Source organism: Corylus avellana, chromosome 2, assembly GCF_965113065.1.
Source record: "Corylus avellana chromosome 2, dhCorAvel1.hap1.2, whole genome shotgun sequence".
NCBI lineage: Eukaryota > Viridiplantae > Streptophyta > Magnoliopsida > Fagales > Betulaceae > Corylus > Corylus avellana.
The window spans coordinates 25,920,034-25,938,757 of NC_142491.1; the positions used below are offsets into that span (position 1 = coordinate 25,920,034).

General features: G+C 34.4%; 1 protein-coding gene across 1 annotated transcript; it reads left to right on the forward strand.

Annotated features, from left to right (window-relative positions):
* Positions 1 to 7,069: 7,069 nt before the first annotated feature.
* Positions 7,070 to 9,277, forward strand: LOC132182113 (putative WRKY transcription factor 9). Its single transcript, XM_059595316.2, has 5 exons — positions 7,070 to 7,258; positions 7,401 to 7,538; positions 7,628 to 7,972; positions 8,067 to 8,180; positions 8,431 to 9,277. Exons 1-5 carry the CDS (start codon positions 7,082 to 7,084, stop codon positions 9,142 to 9,144), a joined length of 1,488 nt encoding a protein of 495 aa, XP_059451299.1. The 5' UTR covers positions 7,070 to 7,081; the 3' UTR covers positions 9,145 to 9,277.
* The last annotated feature ends 9,447 nt before the right edge of the window (positions 9,278 to 18,724 follow it).

Here is an 18,724-nt window from a genome sequence, read left to right on the forward strand (position 1 = left end):
TGCATGTGATATGAATTAGTTAATTAAATCAATTTGGATGATCGAGTCCTGGGTTTAATAGAGTAACAAAAGAATCTCACCCCAAGTTCTTGGGTTAATCAACATGGGGAACCGGGAGTATACACCCATGCCCTAGGCCTCATGTGTTTGTCGATTTTTACAGATTTATTCTTTCTTAAAGAACAACTTAATAGACACTCATGCCTAATTCGTTGCCTAGGAAAATCAATAGCTTAAGGAGTAGACACCCATATCCTTAGATTTGCAAACATTAGGTATTCATTATATGATTAGAGCATTGGCATATTGTTATATTATTTAAGCATAATTAGTGGTGGATATCAAAGCCCTAGCTTTATCTTTATCTTATATTTATTTTCATAATATTAATTTCGTGATAAAATTGATATTTTAATTAATTCTAAATAAAATCAACAATCTTCGTGGGATCGATCTCGTACTTGCTACACGATACTATTGTTTTGATCTTGTGCACTTACGAGTTAAAACGTACTAAATATTATCTATTAATTTAGGTAGTATTTGGCACAACATTAAACCTGCTCATGATATAAGAACCATGTGTTTGTGTTGAAATTTGTGTTTATCAATGACATAGTGTGAAAAATCTTTGTCGTTATCATTGCTGTTAAATCCTCACGAGACTTCATATGTCCTCTACGAATGCCTAGGAGTTTAAAAGGCTTGTTGCATATGCTAAATGCATTCGTCTCTCCCACGACAGCGGATTTATGTTTCATTTTCTTTTATGTTTTTTATTTTGTTTTTGCTAAGGGACTTGCAAAATGTAAGTTTTGAGGTATTTGATGAGTGCCAAATATTATATATTTGGGCCCCTTAACTTGTATTTGTTAAACCCTTAGCTTTGTTATTTTCTGATTTTTTGGGTAGTTTTGGTGTTTTAGTGTTTTGCAGGTCATTGAGAGAAAATTGTGTTCTTTGGTGTGAAAATTGTGAAGAAGTTGAAGAAGAGCATCTCTGGAAGTGCGCTCAAACGCAGGGGGACCACAATCAAGCGCACTCATGCAGTCACCCAAACTCGCAACGCCTAAGTGCTGCACTGCAGAGCCCTAACGCATGCTCGAGTGCGTTCGAGCGCACCTAGTGTGCGATCGAGTGCACGCATCTGACATGGCAGCGTTGAAACCTTAGGTTTTAGTATTTATATCACTTTTTCTTTTGTAAAACACACGTTGGGAGGCGCCGTAGAGAGCATATTTTCGACTTTTTGTCGTTCTAGGGCTTTTGCTACGTTTCTCTTTGTAAGTTTTACGTTTCTTATGTTTTAATTCATTTTGATATGAGTTTTGTAATCATGAGAGGCAAAAACCTTCAACTAAGGTTGAAGCCTCGTCATTGATAAATAACACATTCTTGTCATTTTATTTATACAATTCCGTTGTTTAATCAAATTGTTGTTCGAATTCAATTTAATTGCTTGATTAATTTCATTTGATTAAATGTTGTGTTTTTTATTCATAAAATGTTGGATATTCGTTGTTTTACATCCATGGATACATCGAATGATTTGATTGAGAACAAATATCCATTGTGATTCGTATATCAAACGGATACAGTGCGCTTGCAAGTTATTTAAATTTGCACACATCAAAATGCAATTCCAATTCATTAGGATTATATTATTTTAATTAGTATTCGTTTATTTAATATTAAGATTGGGTTATTAGAATTAGAGTTTATTTGAATTTGAATATAAGAACTTTAGGTGTTATCCCTTTAAGCTTTATCTACTCATATTTCTATTTAAAGACCATTTGGTTATTAATGAGAATCAGGTAATGAATTAGACATAGGTATTTGTGGTTTGTATCCGGCCCCAATTGGATTCACTTGTGGTTTGTCTCAAGTCTTAATTGGAGTTCATTATCAATGCCATTTCCATTCTCATTTTCACATTCATCCGCTATTCATCACTTTCATTAGAAATTTCCTATTAATTGGTATCAGAGTAGTCGAATCCCACATTCAAAATCCCCCAAAACCACCACCAGCCTTCCACCGCAGAACCAACAATGTCTTTCAAAGTCCCCTTTAATGCAGATCAACTAGAAGCAATTCGGGAAGCACTTCTCGAGTTTAAAGATCAGATGATCGAGCATATGAGTGAGTGTCTCAAGCATCTTCGACTTGACTGCATTTTAGCACTTGGTGGTCCATACCCATCCTAGTGTCATTGCCCAAAAACCATTAGTACCAGAACACCTAGACCAACAACTCAAATCGGCACAAACTCAGCAACCCCAAGGTTTCTGATGAGTGCCAAATATTGTATATTTGGGCCCCTTAACTTATGTTTGTTAAGCTCTTAGCTGTGTTAATTTCTTATGTTTTTTGTTAGTTTTAGTGTTTTAGTGATTTGCAGGTTGTTAATAGAAAAATGCGGCTTTAAGGTGATATTTGTGGCTTAAGACACTTCATGGAGCATTGACAGCAAATTGGGATAGAGAGGTGATTTTCACCCGACGAGTCCCACTAAAAAGGCCATATCTTGAGTTGTATAGCTCGAATTGAGGTGATCTTGGTGTCATTGGAAAGCTAACTCGAAGATCTACAAATTCATATTTCACAAGAGTAGGAAAATTCTGACTAGAAGTGCGCTCGAGCGCACGTTTAGTGCTATCGAGCGCACCTAGAGTGCGATCGAGCGCATTCGGCCGACCTGGTAGCACCGAAACCCTAAAATTAGCTTATAAATATCATTATTTTCCATTGTAAACGTACGGAGACGCGCCGGGGGCGCCGTACTTTGTCAATTTTCGACTTTTCTGGGTTTTTGGAGCTTTGAACTCCAGTTCCATTGTAAGTTTTATTTTTCTCATGATGTCAATTCAAGTTTTATCTTTTTTGTTATCATGAGAGGCTAAAACCTTCAACTAAGGTTGAAGATGAAGCCTCATCATTGATAAACATACATGTCTTGTCGTTTTATACATACAATAAGACTATTTTAACAGTTCAACAGTTTAATTAAGTTGAATTGATTAAATGTTGATAATATAGTGTTGTTCAAAAGCCAATTCAACAGTTTAATTAAGTTTAATTGATTAAATGTTGATATTATAGTGTTGTTCAAAAGCAAATTCAACAGTTTAATTAAGTTTAATTGATTAAATGTTGGTAGTATACTCATGTTTAATTTAATATTCGTTGTGTTTCGTCCGGGGATACATTGAATGATTGGATTGAGACTAATATCCATTGTGATCTACGGATACAGTGGATGATTTGATCTCAATTAAATATTCGTTGTGATTCTTAGAACGGATGGATTCATCGAATGATTTAATTTGCATGTTTAGAACTTTTGAACAATATATTTGGATTGAATAATGTATGCATACAACGTAAGACATGTTGTTTGATTTGGTGAGGGGGATTCTGAAAACCTTAGTACCAGGGGTGTAAACGAGCCGAGCTTGGGCGAGCTTGGGCTGTCCAGACTCGAGCTCGACTCAAGCCCGACTTTGCTGCTCGAGCTCGGCTCGACAGGGTTGGAACCCTGTTCGAGCTCGAGCTCGAGCTCGTCAATTTTGCTTGAGTTCAAGCCCAGGCTCGAGCTCGAGCTAGACTATTTTTTTTTTTTTTTTGGTAATTTAAGTGTATTAGATTACAAAAATCATCCATACAGAATATTTTGCACCTTAAAATACCAAAGAACATTAATAAACATAACAGATTAATGTCAACCTTACAATTAAAACTAATAAAATCAACTAAAATGCTAAAGAATATTAAACAAACATAACAAATTAATCCCAACATTACAATCATCCATACAAAATCAACTAAAATGTTAAAGAACATTAAACAAATATAACATATTAATCTCCACCTCACAATTCCATACATAATCAACTAACATAATCAACTAAAATTTTAAAAAATAGTTATTAATGATAATATATATATATATTTCTTATATGTTTTTATATTAATATATAATATATATACACACATATGCATAAATAAATAAATTAAAAAAAAAACAAAGGTATATAATATATTTGTTATTATTGAGAAAATGAGTAATGTTGATTATATATTGTTATTTGTTACTTGATAAAAAATATACGAGCCGAGCCTAATAAGCGAGGCGAGCCTTATACGAGTCGAGCTCATGAGCTTAGCCGAGTCGAGCCGAGCTTGCTTCGTTTAATATTCGAGTCAGGATTTGTGTTCATGAAGCGCTTCATTTAATATTCGAGTCGAGCACGAGTCGAGCCCGAGCTTGCTCGCGAGACGCTTCGCTCACTTAACAGCCCTACTTAGTACCCTTTTTATCTTTTAATTATTTCATTTTGTTTCAGCTTTTGTTTTCAATTTCAATTGCACGACAAACTTCGAAACTAGGTTAAAATAGGATTAGTTTAGATAAGAATTAGTTTTCACGACATGACTTCCTGTGGATTCGACCTCGCTCTTGCACACACACTTTACTGCACACGACTCGTGCGCTTGCGAGTATAATTAAATTTGTACATCAGTTTCCCCATCAACCGAAGAAAAACCAACCCAAATTCAACCAAACTGCCTAATGCTCCACCGCGTCGATTCCTCGGCCTCATGCACCGCTACACTCTGACATGCCTAGTTGTAGATCGCCACACAACTAGCTCCCCAAGCCGCAAATCTATCTGGTTTCATAGCTTCCATACGCTGTTGTGCGAAGACGATTTTATGGCTTAGAAAAAAAAAAAAAAAAAAAGTTCATATTAATTTTCTCCATTTGATTCAGAAAAAGAAAACGAAGCAGAAAAAAATGGAATAGATTTTCCAACAAGGAGCAGCTCTAACAAACTCCCATTTTCATTCAACCTTTACACGTAGGAAGTAAGAAGTAATGATAAATAAATGAGTTAATGGTGAGTTTAATATTTGAACTTATGACTTTTGTTAATATCGAGTCTTCTAATTTAACGTGCGAGGTGGTAGAAAGGATATTAAAAAAAACAGAGGGAGAGGTCTTCCAGTTGACAATTTCAAGATCTGATCCCAAGGTTTCTTGTTATTGGATTTCGTGTGCGCCTCATATTCCATATATGACGGAAGATGATGTCACGCCTATGTTAACCATTAATTATTCATTAAATTTTACTTAAAAATAACCAAAATGAGTTTTGTTTTTATAAGCATTAAACAAAAATTCAATGATAAATATACTTATTCATTATATAGAGATGGTAAAGAGAATGATTTTTATCATTTCTCTATTTTTACGTTAATTTGTAGTGTTTACAGTAAAATGGCAATGAAAAAGATTGGTATATTAATATTTATTGAATAATGAAAAAGATTAATTCTCAAATAATCTTCATTTGCTATTCTTCACAAATTTGTCATAAACAATTATGATTTTATATATGGTTATTGGAGTAATTTCATTTTTTGTATGAAAATAATATAAATTTTTTAGAAGTGCTACACATTCTAAATTTCTTCTCAAAAGTTAGTTCCCAAATGATGTGTCACCATCTCATGAGATTTATTATTTTGGGAAGTATGTTACCAATTCATGGGATGGTGACACATCATTTGGGACCAACTCTTTGAACAAAAATTTAGGATATTTAGCATTTCTCTTAATCTATTGATCTCTATTTCTCTCTCCATTGTATATATGCTACTACTTGTTTAATTTTATAAAAATCTTCATTTTGTTAATGTGGATAATAGCATGTATACCGTATTTATACTTTTTTTTAATAAAAAAATTTAATTTTTTAATTTTTATATTTTGACATGTCAGTACAAAGAATGGAAAAATAGGAGAGGTTAATTTGAGCAAATGACTTCCGTTTCACAAAGCGTAATTCCCAGCCGATTGAACCACCCCTTAATTAATTAAGGACATACCGTATGTCTACTTACATACACATAATATATGTAGGAAAATTAAATAGCACAAGTATTTAGAGCAAAATCATAGCTCTAGAATTATGGGCTAGAAAATTAAGCATTTCTACTTTGAGAAAGAGAAATGTTATTCTTTGCACTCATTTCATATTGTAAAGTATTTTAATTGACTTTTTATGCCAATCACTAAAAAAAAAAAAAAAAAAAAAGAACTTAAAAAAAGAAAAGGAAGTAATTAAAAATAGTCCTATATAAATTTTAAATTTTAAAATAAATGTAATAAATGAATGCGGTCAAGAGAATAATTCCTCAATAGATAAGTAGTAGGTTTTGGTTGGGCTCTTTATTAGCTCAGAAAAAAAGAAAGAGCTTAGGCTCTTTATTATTAAGTAGAGTAACAAGGTCATTGGAGTTAAAAAAAAAAAAAAAAAAAAAAAAAAAGGGTTCCAAAAGGGTATATATATATATATATATATCTGTTATTAATTCGTAATATTGTTGTGAGTTGTCTTTGCCTCCTAAGTCCTAACTCTCTCTATTACTTTATGAATTAAACTTAGGTCTTCCCTTTGATTTAGAGCATTAGAAATGCATATATTATGTTGTCAAAACGGCAATTAAGCCACATAAGATCGCGCATCGATCTCTTCATTTAGCTATTAGGAGCGACTTTATCCTTCCAATAGATGCTTCAAAATAAAAAGGTATAGAAAATTTTGTTTTAAGATTTTTTAATTATTTTTTTCTCTCTCCTAATTTTCCTCATTTTCTCCATTTGAAAAATAATATTTAGATAAAAATAGAGGATATAATATTAAAGAGTCGCGGTTGGAGTACGTATAGAAAAAGTAGTAGCCAAAATAAAAAAAAATGCACTTTTTCACTGGTTAATTTAACTAGCATTACCGGAGATGCTTGACATAAAACTTTTTTTTTTTAGCTATTTGATTGTTTTTGTGGTCAGAAAATATTAATTATCTGCCTAACATTTTGTCAATTAAATAAGATTAGGATTATTAAGGAGGGCAATAAAAGTCAAAGCGTAGATGTGTCCTTGTGTGCCCAAGTCTTTGAGGCGAGGGAATTGACTTCGGTGCCTCAAAAGCAGCATTAAATAGCAAGCAAGAAAGAGATTCTGCAATTTTGTCTTGTTCGATCAATGGGGAGAGAAAAGGAGCAGAGAGAGATGGAAGAAGAAGAAGGAAAAGAAGAAAAAGAAGAAGATGATACAGAAGAAGCAGGAGGAGTACATGTTAATCATGATACAGAAGAAGTAGCTGAGGCCACAGCAGGAGAAGTAGACGATGATGCATCATTACTTCATGGATCTCTGCAACAAAACATGAAGACTGATCATCAAGAGGTATATATAATATATATATATATATACCCTTACAAATGCGTTTCTTTCTATATATATGTATCAATATCTTTACAAATTTGCTCATATATATATACATAACTGTATAAGAAAATTGACAAAGAAATCTGTCATGTTCTACTAGTTGTCTGTGCTGCAAATGGAGATGAACCGCATGAAAGAAGAAAACAGGGTGTTGAGGAAGGTAGTTGAGCAAACAATGAAAGACTACCATGATTTACAGATGAAACTCTCCACAATCCATCAAAATAGCCAAGAAAAGGTAAATCCAGGTTCCTTGTTTATTGAATATCTGTCCATTAATGTGTTATGCATAAAATATTTAATTGTGTTACACTTTGCTTGATTTAGGATCCTCAAATCTTTCTTTCGCTTCGTGGTAACGACGAGGCTAGTCGAGAACCAGAGACGGTTCCCGAATTTCTAGGTATTACTAATCAAAGAGCTCCGCCACCAACACCGTCACAACACAAGGATGGCATTAGGGAGAGTGAATTAGGGTTGTCACTGAGGATACATACAGATGTTGAAGAACAAGAACAAGTGGAAGGTAAAGAAGAGGAGTATAAGGCAACTTTTACCTCACTACAAAACAAGCTACAAAGGAGTGATTTGGCTGGAATTACAAGCCATGCTGCCGCCCAAGCCAACAGGAAAGCTAGGGTTTCGGTCAGAGCTAGATGTGAAGCAGCCACAGTAGTTCTCATCTATAATATACTTTATTTAATGTGCTGGGTCAACAATAATCACATGATTCAAATTTAATCAAAACTACTTTTGCTATATATAGATGAACGATGGATGCCAATGGAGAAAATACGGGCAGAAAATTGCTAAAGGAAATCCTTGCCCACGAGCCTATTATCGTTGCACAGTGGCTCCAGGATGCCCAGTTAGGAAACAGGTACAATAATATTACTGTGCAGAGCACTCCCTCTACCAGAATCACACGGCCCAAAAAAGTGTTAACATTAAAGAGAGATTCAATCTTTGACCTGATGCTTCATGAGGTATCAGGATCGAGTGACTTACCACTCGAGGCTCGAGGCAATCCCTTTGGGTTAAATTGGAATATTTTTATGCTACTTCAATTTGCTAGCTTCTCTTGGGTTTTCATTCCTTTTTTTTTTTTTTTTTTGGGTTTGCAATTGTAGGTGCAGAGATGCTTAGAGGACATGTCTATTCTGATAACAACATATGAAGGTACACACAACCACCCACTTCCTGTAGGTGCAACTGCCATGGCTTCCACAGCCTCAGCAGCTTCCATTATGTTATTAGATTCAAGTAATCCAACCTCCAGTTTCACCCAAGCATCTCTTCCTTACCTCCATGCCTCTCATCACCCATCATCAAGCATCAGAAGCATAAACCCTAACGACCCTTCCAAAGGAATTGTTCTTGACCTTACAACCAACTCCTATGATCATCATCATCATCATCATCATCCCCCTCAATTCTCAATGCCTGCAGGCCCCTCCTCATCATATCCATCACCATCATCATCATCATCATCATCTCTACAAGGTTTCTCATGGATGCATGGGAAACAAACATACCATAACAACAACAATCCCAATCCTCTCACCAGCAATCTCTTTCCTAGCCCTAGAGAAGTAGTGGATGAAGAAAATAATAAGAAATCTCTTGCAGAAAATGTGACAGCAATGGCTTCAGATCCTAAATTTAGGGTAGCCGTTGCGGCTGCAATCACATCTCTCATTAATAAAGAGAGCCATACAAGTCATCCTGTGGGCACTGCTACTTTTGGTCCTAGGGATGGGGGGGAGACTGGTAGCTCTACTACCAATAACTGGATCCTTGAATCTCTCCCTGGAAATGGTAAGCCAATTAGGCATTCACCTTGAAGGAATTTCAATAGCATTTTTTTTAAAGGCAAATGATGATCATCAAGGGTATACATAGACTTAATTTGTATCATTATCTTGTAAAAGATCTTAATTTTCTCAATAAAAATTAATATACCATGTTGCAGTTGTTTTTTTTCCTTTTTCTGTGTCCTCTTCTCTGCTTATTACTTCATGTTTTTTTAAAGAAATGATACGGTTCTTCTCGATGTTCTCCTAGCTAGAGTTCTCTTATTCCTACATGAATATTGTTTTCTACTTTTCTTTTATGAAGGTGGTTGTTGGATATTATTTTCCAAAAAAACAAAAAAGAAACTAGCCCTACCAGTCCATTATTTCTCTTACCCGCTTTTTAGAAAATAATATCTACTTAGGACGAGGAGAACACCTGTCATTTCCTTTTCTTTTTTTTTTTCTTTTTTTTAGAAAACAATATCCACGTAGGACCAGAAGAATATTAAGAAAATACCAAAAAGAACAGTAACATTTTTCCTTTGGAAATAAGAAATGATAAATAAGACATTTTCATCCTACAATTCTAATGTGACAATTCCAACCAACTTTTGTGTTATGTTTCGTGTAGAACTCTTTTACAGTGATCTATATATATAAATCATGCCATTTATATATGCCCTCATAATACTAGTACTCGTACAATAATCATCTTCTTTTACTTCTTTGTCGGCGTAACTAGTGGCGTAAGTTACGTAAGCCATGGGATCATAGGATCCGGCCGATCTGCTAAGATTTTAATATTATTGCTAACTTCTGATTCACAATTGCGTGATGTAAATTTATTTGGGATTGGATTACAGATGTGCTTTCCCTTAATTAATTAAGTATTCGTAATATTCATTGAGATCTGAATCTAAAAGATGATCAAGTCAACTCTTGTCTAGTCAGTATAAAGCCAAAACAAGGCACTGGTGAGCATACGTAGAATCTATTTAGCTAGGATAAAGATTCACAGCATTTAAATGTCTCATTTATTAGCAATTTGAGTTAAGTAATCGTAGGTGAGAGGCCCGATCCATATGAGACTCACTTTCTCCGGTACGTGGTTAGGTAGCCAAGATTAGATTCTAAGGCTTGGATAAGGAGTAATGCTATAAGTCTCTCTTGAGTCCCTCCAAGAATAATGTGACTATTAAATTCACCATTGGGCTTCTGATTAATCATTATTGGATTTTGATCAAATGGTGATTTTAATAGCTACATCATTCTTAGAGGGACTCAAGAAGGACATAAGAGGGATTATTAGAATTACTCTAATATAAGGAGTAATGCTACAAGTTCATCTTGTGTCCCTCTTGAGTCCTTACAAGAATGATGGGACTATTAAATTCACCATTGGGCTAGTAATTAATCATTATTGGATTTTGATTAAATGGTGATTTTGATAGCCACGTCATTCTTTGAGAGACTCAAGAAGGACACAAGATGGATTATTAGAATTACTCTAATATAAGGAGTAATGCTACAAGTCCATCTTGTGTCCCTCTTGAGTCCCTCTAAGAATGATGTGGCTATTAAATTTATCATTGGGCTTGTGATTAATCATTATTGGATTTTGATCAAATTGTGATTTTAATAGCTACATTATTCTCGGAGAGACTTAAGAAGGACACAAGAGGGACTATTAGAATTACTCTAATATAAGGAGTAATGCTACAAGTCCATCTTGTATCCCTCTTGAGTCCATCCAAGATGATGTGTCCATCTTGTGTCCCTCTTGAGACCCCTATATGAGACTCACTTCTTTTTTAGATAAATGGTCGGGCTTTCAAAAATTTGTTTGGGTAGATGTCTATATAAAAATCTCTCACATTACCTGTCTGAATTGTTGTGAATTTCAATCCATATAAAATCTCATAGTTATGGTCTAATCTTAGGTTGAACATTTTCTTCTTTATGAATGGGTAGTTTTCTTCTTTATTTTGTGGCATGGTTTGTGATTTAAGATGTGGAAATAGTTCTTTTGATTTGTGATGTAAGATGTGGAAATAGTTTTTTTGATATACCATTAGTGTGATCCATAGAAGACTATGTATGACCTCATTCTTCGATCATCACTAAAATTGAGAGGTAAACTGTGAAATCAGGATTTAAATTCATAACCTCATTTTGATATCATGTTAAATCACCACTTATTTCAATATAAAATAGTAAATTTCATCATTTAATCAATATTTTAACACATGTCTATATATAAAAAAGAGAGAGAAGTGTTTTTCTCTTTTTCTCTACACCATTTTATGTAAGGGTTAATTTGATCCAAGTTACTTGAGATATTTTTATAGTTGAAAGAACAACAAGGATCGTGTTCTACCCCCAAATCAAATGCATAAGCAATTTATATAAACAAAACAAACGCATAAGCAGTTTATATAAGGAAAATAAAAGGCTATGCTTAAAAATAAACCAACACAAAAATAAAGAACATTCACATAACCACAACACAAGATATGTTGATGAAGTGGAAAATCCTTTGAGCACCTCATGAGAAAAACCACTCCGGAGCAACCAAACCCAGGAAATCACTATGTGAAGATTCACAGTTATAGACTAGACGATACTCACTCCCTAGAGGATCTATAGACTTAGTAAGAACAAGCTTCACAGCTTGTGTCCATTGTGACCACCATCATGTAGTGCATCTCCTTACCGACCCTTCGGTAGACTTTTTTGCGGTTGAGTAATGTGTATGGTGTGGTTTGAAATTAACAAAAACGAAAAACCCCAAGTAAGGGAGAAAGCACGAAGCTTTTTAGGCAGCCTTACTTGGTACACAAAACGGTGAAGGGTATCACTTCCATGAGTGATAGTAGCAACCCTTTCATCATTAAAAACCTTCAAGCTCAGAGGAGCATAAATGGAAATGGAGAGGTTCAAAGAGTTCTGCAGAAAATGAGACAGGTATTTATAGATCTGAAATTTTACTTATTTCTATCTTAACGGGAATTTTCTTCCGTTCGGACGGGAAGGCCAAAATCTGTATTTTGAGCCATTCCTGTCATAACAAGAGTTAATCCTCGTTAGGACGCAAAGAGTAAAAAGTAGATCTAAATACCCGTCACGAGCCCGTCATAACGCACCTTCTAACAAGAAAATAGTAGCTTCAGCTTTGATCCCGTCACATGTCCCGTTCTAAAGAGGTTCTTGACAAGGACACAGTAACCTCTGTTGTGCAAATATCCACCTAAATTAAGAGGCGAATAAAAGTACGTTTTACTTGCAAGTGCTCAAGATCAAAGCTATAGTATAGGGTACAAGTACGAGATCATTCCCACGAGGATTGTTGATTTTGTTTAAAATTGATTTTCTAAATTAAAATACCAAAATTGTCATGAAATTGATATTATGAAAAGAGATAAAGATAAATGAAGGCGTTAGGGATTCGACATCCACCACTAATCAAACTAATTAAGATAACAATATGTCAATGCGCCAATCATACCGGTATATTTAATGTTTGCCAACCTAAGGGTATGGGTGTATACTCTTTAAGTTATTGATCTCCCTAAGCAACGAATTAGGCATGAATGTATACTCTAACACTTTTCTTTTTCAAAGGATTTAACATGGGTGTATACTAAGTTGTTCTTTAAAAAAGCATGAATCTATGGAAATCGATAAACACATGAGACCTAGGGCATGCGTGTATACTCCCGGTTCCCCATGTTGATTACCCCAAGGACCCGCAGGGATATCTTTTGTCACTCTATTAAGCCCAAGACTCCGTCATCCAAATTGACTTAAATAACTAATTTATACCACATGCATATGTTGATAAGACACATTCATATGAAGAATTCAATTAAGCAGGAAATAATCAAGTTAAATACACCAAAATATGATTGTAACAAAGGCGCCAATATTGAAATCCTAAAAAGACATGATTAGGGATTCAATCTAGCCCCTAACTAAGAGTTAGTTATACATAATTAAAATGAAGGAAAAAGAAAGAACCGAAAACAACTTTGGAAGGAGCCTCCAATTCTTCTCCCAAAGCTTGTGTGGAATTGTCAATGGAATTTTTGTATTAAATTGTGAGGCTTAGAGGTCTATTTATAGGCTTAGGAAAACCTTAGAAGCCCTATGAATCCCAGAAAAATTGGACTTCATTCTCCTAGTCATATTAGGAAGCAATCCAAGTACAAATCGGAACTGGATTCGTCCAGATTTGTGTTCTTATATTGCGGAACGATTTTTGCATAGCAAACGTTCGAATTAGGAAAATCCTATTTCAGAATGACTTGTATTATTTTGAGTTAGATTTCCAATGCCACTGGAATTACCTCAATCGGATACGTGAGCAAAAAGTTGTCATCAAACTACTAAGACATGTGTAGAATCAAAATTTGAATCTAATCTGATTTTGACTCCAATTAGAGAAATTCCGATTTAACCATTTCCTTGATTTGATTAAACTTAACCATATCATATACGTCTTCTATTATGATTGGTTAAGCTTAACCATATCTTCTAGGGCTTCTCAAAGTGTGCTTTAAGCCTGAAACTTTTCAGAAATGCTTCCTTTTCTTCCATGATCTACACAAACATAGAAAACACAAAAAAAGAAATAAAATAGCACAAAATAATAAGACTAAGAAATTAATAAGTGTAAATTAAGTAGCTAAAATATGAATATTTTAGCACTTATCAATCTCCCGTTACATGTCCCGTCCTGACAAGGTTCCTGACGAGGAACCAGTAGCTTCCCGTTACATGTCCCGTTTTGAGGAGGTTCCTGACGAGGAACCAGTAGCCTCTCATTACATGTCCCGTTCTGACGCGACTTTTGATAGGGAAACAATAACTTCATGTTACATGTCCCGTCCTGACGGGAAGCTAGAGAGCAGTCCTTCAGTCCCATCATGAACTCGTTCTGACGCCCCATCAAACGGGGAAGGCAAAGAACTCTATCAAAAACATCCAATCTTCATCCCGACACTTGGGGAAGAATAGGAAAATACAAACAAACATTTTGATCATTAATTAAGGCCAAACTAAACCTAACAATCTCCCCCTTTGGCCATTTAATGACAAAGCTCAAAACACCTCCAGACTTCACCCTAACACAAGGGAAAGAATTGGGAAAATACAAACATGTTTTGATCATTGAATAAGGCCAAATACAACCTAACAATCCCCCCCTTTGGCCATTGAATGACAAAACCTAAAAACATTAGAGATAACAACAATTACAAGTAAATAACAATTTATATCCCCAACCCCAGCCTAACAAACTACTACTAGACTTTGGTTGATAGAATATATTAATGTACATGTTCTTTGAAAACAATAACAAACTCATTACAAGCATAGCAAAGTGGGAGACACCTCCAACACTATTATCTAATAACCTACGCAAATAAGTTTTTATCAAGAAAAAAATATAACCCATATTATATTAAGTCACGAAAACAAGAAAAGAACGAACAAGGCAACACGCCAACACGAGAAGAACGAACAAGGCAACATGCCAACAAGAGAAGAACAAACAAGGCAACATGCCAACAAGAGAAGAACAATAGTACATGAACATTATAAAAGGCATACAATCCATGTTATATGCAAGTCATAAAGTTAAGCCAACATAATCAAAGAGAAGCACATATAAACCATATTATATGCACATCACACAGAAGTTTATGAACAATATATGAAGCATAAAATCCATATTATATGCAAATTATAAGGTCAAGACAAGGAACACATAACCTTGTTTGTGAGATACAAAGATTAATACACCAAACAAATTCAACAAAAAGCAAGTTCCCCCTTCACACAAATTACTCTCCCCCTTTTTTATCTCAATGGTCAAAGGGATTCAGAATGAAACACATTCTCCCCAAATTAAAAATCATGTGACAAGACAAGAGTAAAGAGAATAACAAACAATATGAAAGACACATGTCAAAATAAAGCATATTAAGCCAAAATATCTCATAGAATATGTCAAGGATAACAAGAGATATGAAAGACACCCAAAAAAAAATGGCTCTAATGCTAATTCCCCCTTAACATGAGCAACCCTCCCTAACAAGTGTTCTAACAAACTAGATTCTCCCCATTCTTTCATAAAAGACACAGAAATGAGCTCAAGTGGCATCACTATTATCATTGGGAGGTGTTGTGCAAATTTATTTAACTCGCAAGTGCACGAATCAATTGTAGTTTAATGGATTGCAAGTGCGAGGTCGATCCCACAGAGAATTGTATTTTTGAAAGAGCAATTTATATCTAAACTAATTAAATCCTAATCTAGTTCCAAAAGGGTTTTGATTTTTGAGTTTTGAAAATTAAAGGATAAACATAAACTAAATAAAATAAGTAAATCTAAGGATAAAGGTACTAAGGTTTGGGAATTTATACTCACCAAATTATAACAACATACTTTATGTTCATCAATATCAATCCGAAGTTCTCACAAATTAAATCATAGATATGTTTTACTATGCTTCAAAGAATTAATCAAAACCATCTCATGTATCCATTCATTGACCAAATCACAAAAGGAATCTAAATTCAATTGAAACACCAGATGTATCCGTAGAACAAATCACAAGGGATATCCAATTTTCATGAGTTAAAAGCCAAGCAATCAATCATATGAAATTATCTCAAATCATCACATGTATCCTTGAATCACAAGAGATATCCAAGAATTACTCCACACAATTGATTAGAAGTAAAACAATTGAAATATAAAACCCAATAAAATCAGAATAATAAAAACTTACATAAAAGTATTGCTGTTCTTCATCGGTGAGGCTTCATCCCCAACCTTAGTTGGGAATTTAGCTCCACATAAAAATAAAATCTAAACCTAAAGAAAAACTAAACAAAAGAATTTTGTTCTCTGGTATTGTGTCTTTTCTTGAATGCAAAGAAGTCTATTTATAGGCTTAGGGAAGTCCTAGAAGCCCAAGTAAACCTAGATAATTCGAAGGTCTATCTCCCAGTCAAAATAGAAGTCTGAAATCGGAATAGGATTCGTCCAGATTTGTGTCCTTTAATTATGGGGCGATTTTGGCATAGAAACCGTCCGAATTACGAAAATCCTATTTCATAACAAATTGTAGTATTTTGAGCTAGCTTTCCAATGCCGTTTGAATCACTTCAATCCGATATTTGAACGGAGAGTTATGGTGAAAATACTAAGACGTGTGCATAATCTGAATTTGAATCCGATCCGAAATCTTATCAAATCTGAACTTTAATCTGACTTAACCTTTTCTTGGATTTGGTTAGACTTAACCACACAATCTAGGTCTTCTCAAAGTATCTTTTCTTCCAAACTTTGCATTTTTCCCTTTAAAGCTGTAGTTTTTCTTTAACGACCTACAAAATACTAAAAACACAAAACTAACACAAAATATTAAATAACGACACAACTAAAAGATTAACTAATGTAAATAAAGGGGTCCAAATATGCAATATTTGGCACTCATCAGGAGGTATAAACTAGGGGGGTACAAAAGACCAAAGAAAGAGCATAGAAGGCTCATGTCAAAAACACAAACTAAGAGCACAAAACGCAAGCATGAGAGTATGGTATAATCAACTCATGCACATGAAAACAGTAAACGGTTTCAAAGAAACACGTTTTAGTCAAATGGCTATTTCATGTCATCCAAACAAAGTTGAGACGCATGAAAACAAAAGCCCAAAGAAAATGACCACAATCAACATGGCATTTGCAAATTTCAAGAACATTCTAACTCACAATCAAGAGAAAATTGTCATCAATTTTACTTATAACGAGAATATGTAATGGGAGGAAATAAGCAATCAACTTAACATATTGTCAAGACACTCAAGAAAACCAAACATGTTAAGATTTGAAAAACCTACAATCAAGCACCATGAATACTAAATTCATCCCAAAAACAATTCCAAAGTATAGCATCAAATGTGCGAGTCAAACGAATGCACTATCAACTCTGTAACCAAAATAGATAAGCATGTGAACCAATGAGCACAAAACATTCCAAAAAAGACACATGCACAAAACTCTATAAATGCCTAAGAAACAACTGCATGCATTAAAACTATACAAAATGAAGATCCTCAAAATTGAAAATGAATAACCATAGGATCATCCAAATTTCAACAACATAAACAAAGGGATAACAAGTATGCAATAGGCAAGAAGGTTAAAAACTAGAGGCATGTAAAAACACAACACAATGCAATCACAAAACAACTCAATCAGCTAAGCAAAGCTGATGCACAAACCACAAGAGTGCATGTGTGTGAACAACAAAAAATTAAGGTTAAGGAAACCTTTACCTCTTTTCTCGATTGAGCTTCTTGGAAAGGATCATAGCTTAGTCACTGCCAGTCACAAATCTCTTGGCAAATGCAACCTCAACTTTAGAAGGACCCATAGGAGGTGTAGGACCAACATCCACTCTTGCTCTTTGGAAGGAAGGAAAAGACGACATTCCTGCAAAGAACTAAAAGAATACAATCTAGACAACCTAAGAGCAACCAGATTAGCGAGCACAACTCATCCTAGCACAGGAAGGTGAGAGACACAACCAACAACCATCTTCAAGGAGGGATATTCAAACCAGAGAAGTATACACACTAGGATTCTAGAAGGCATAAAGAGTGATTCATGACATAATCAAGGCTCTAAATGCAAGCACACACAATCAAGTTTTGAAGCAAAAACACAAATTTTATTGAGAGAAGGACAAAGATTGAGGAAAAACACATCTCAATTATGTTTTGAAAAACAACTTACTTGCTTTTCAAGAAAAACATATACCCCTTTCAAAACAACACAAGAACATAATTGTGGTAATTAGAGCACCAATTTCAGTTAAAGTGAGTACTAGAATCCACAAGAATCATAAAGGACATATACCTTCAAGAAGGACCAAACAACAAATCAGAGACTAAACACAAAATGAGCAATGGCAGAATAGGCAAAATGCATGTTAAGAGAATAAAAACATTCAAGAATTTATTTTCAAAACAAGGAAACCCAAAACCCCAAAACAATGTCTAGCTTTCAAGAACTTTAAAAATAAACAAACCCAACCACCTCAAGAATATGAAGTCAAAACAAAACTTCATAATTAATCAATGCCAATCAGTGAAGCATAAACCCAACCACATGGGAGACACATGAGCAAGCATTTAGAGAGATTAAAAATAACAAAAATTTGTTCAATCAATGAAGGTCTAAAAGCCAAATAAGGAGAAATCCATATTTCAACTCAACAACAAAGGAAGAGAAGAGGCATAAACTTGATTAAGGATGATAGAGAATGAAAGGCTTCAAATGTACTAGTGGAAACACAGAGACAAAACAGAAAATCCCTTGGGAGAGAGAGCTTGAGTGAAGCAACAACAATTTTCATAAAAAAAACAGAGTGTTAGGAAACAATCCTCTTCACCCCTTCATTTTCCTTTTTAAAACCAAACAAGCTCAAATACTCTCACTCAATCAACATGTGCACTCACATCAAACACTTATTAAAACATGAGAGAAACCATCTCATCAAAAACTAACATGTTCTTCAGTTTAATCCAAGCATGAACAAACATGATGGTTTATCAA

Bases quoted from the DNA above. Each gene is read 5' to 3' on its own strand.
- LOC132182113 (XM_059595316.2), top strand. From the start codon at position 7,082: ATGGAAGAAGAAGAAGGAAAAGAAGAAAAAGAAGAAGATGATACAGAA. The intron at 7,259-7,400 runs GTATATATAATA...ATGTTCTACTAG, and splicing joins TGAAGACTGATCATCAAGAG to TTGTCTGTGCTGCAAATGGA. The intron at 7,539-7,627 runs GTAAATCCAGGT...TGCTTGATTTAG, and splicing joins ATCAAAATAGCCAAGAAAAG to GATCCTCAAATCTTTCTTTC.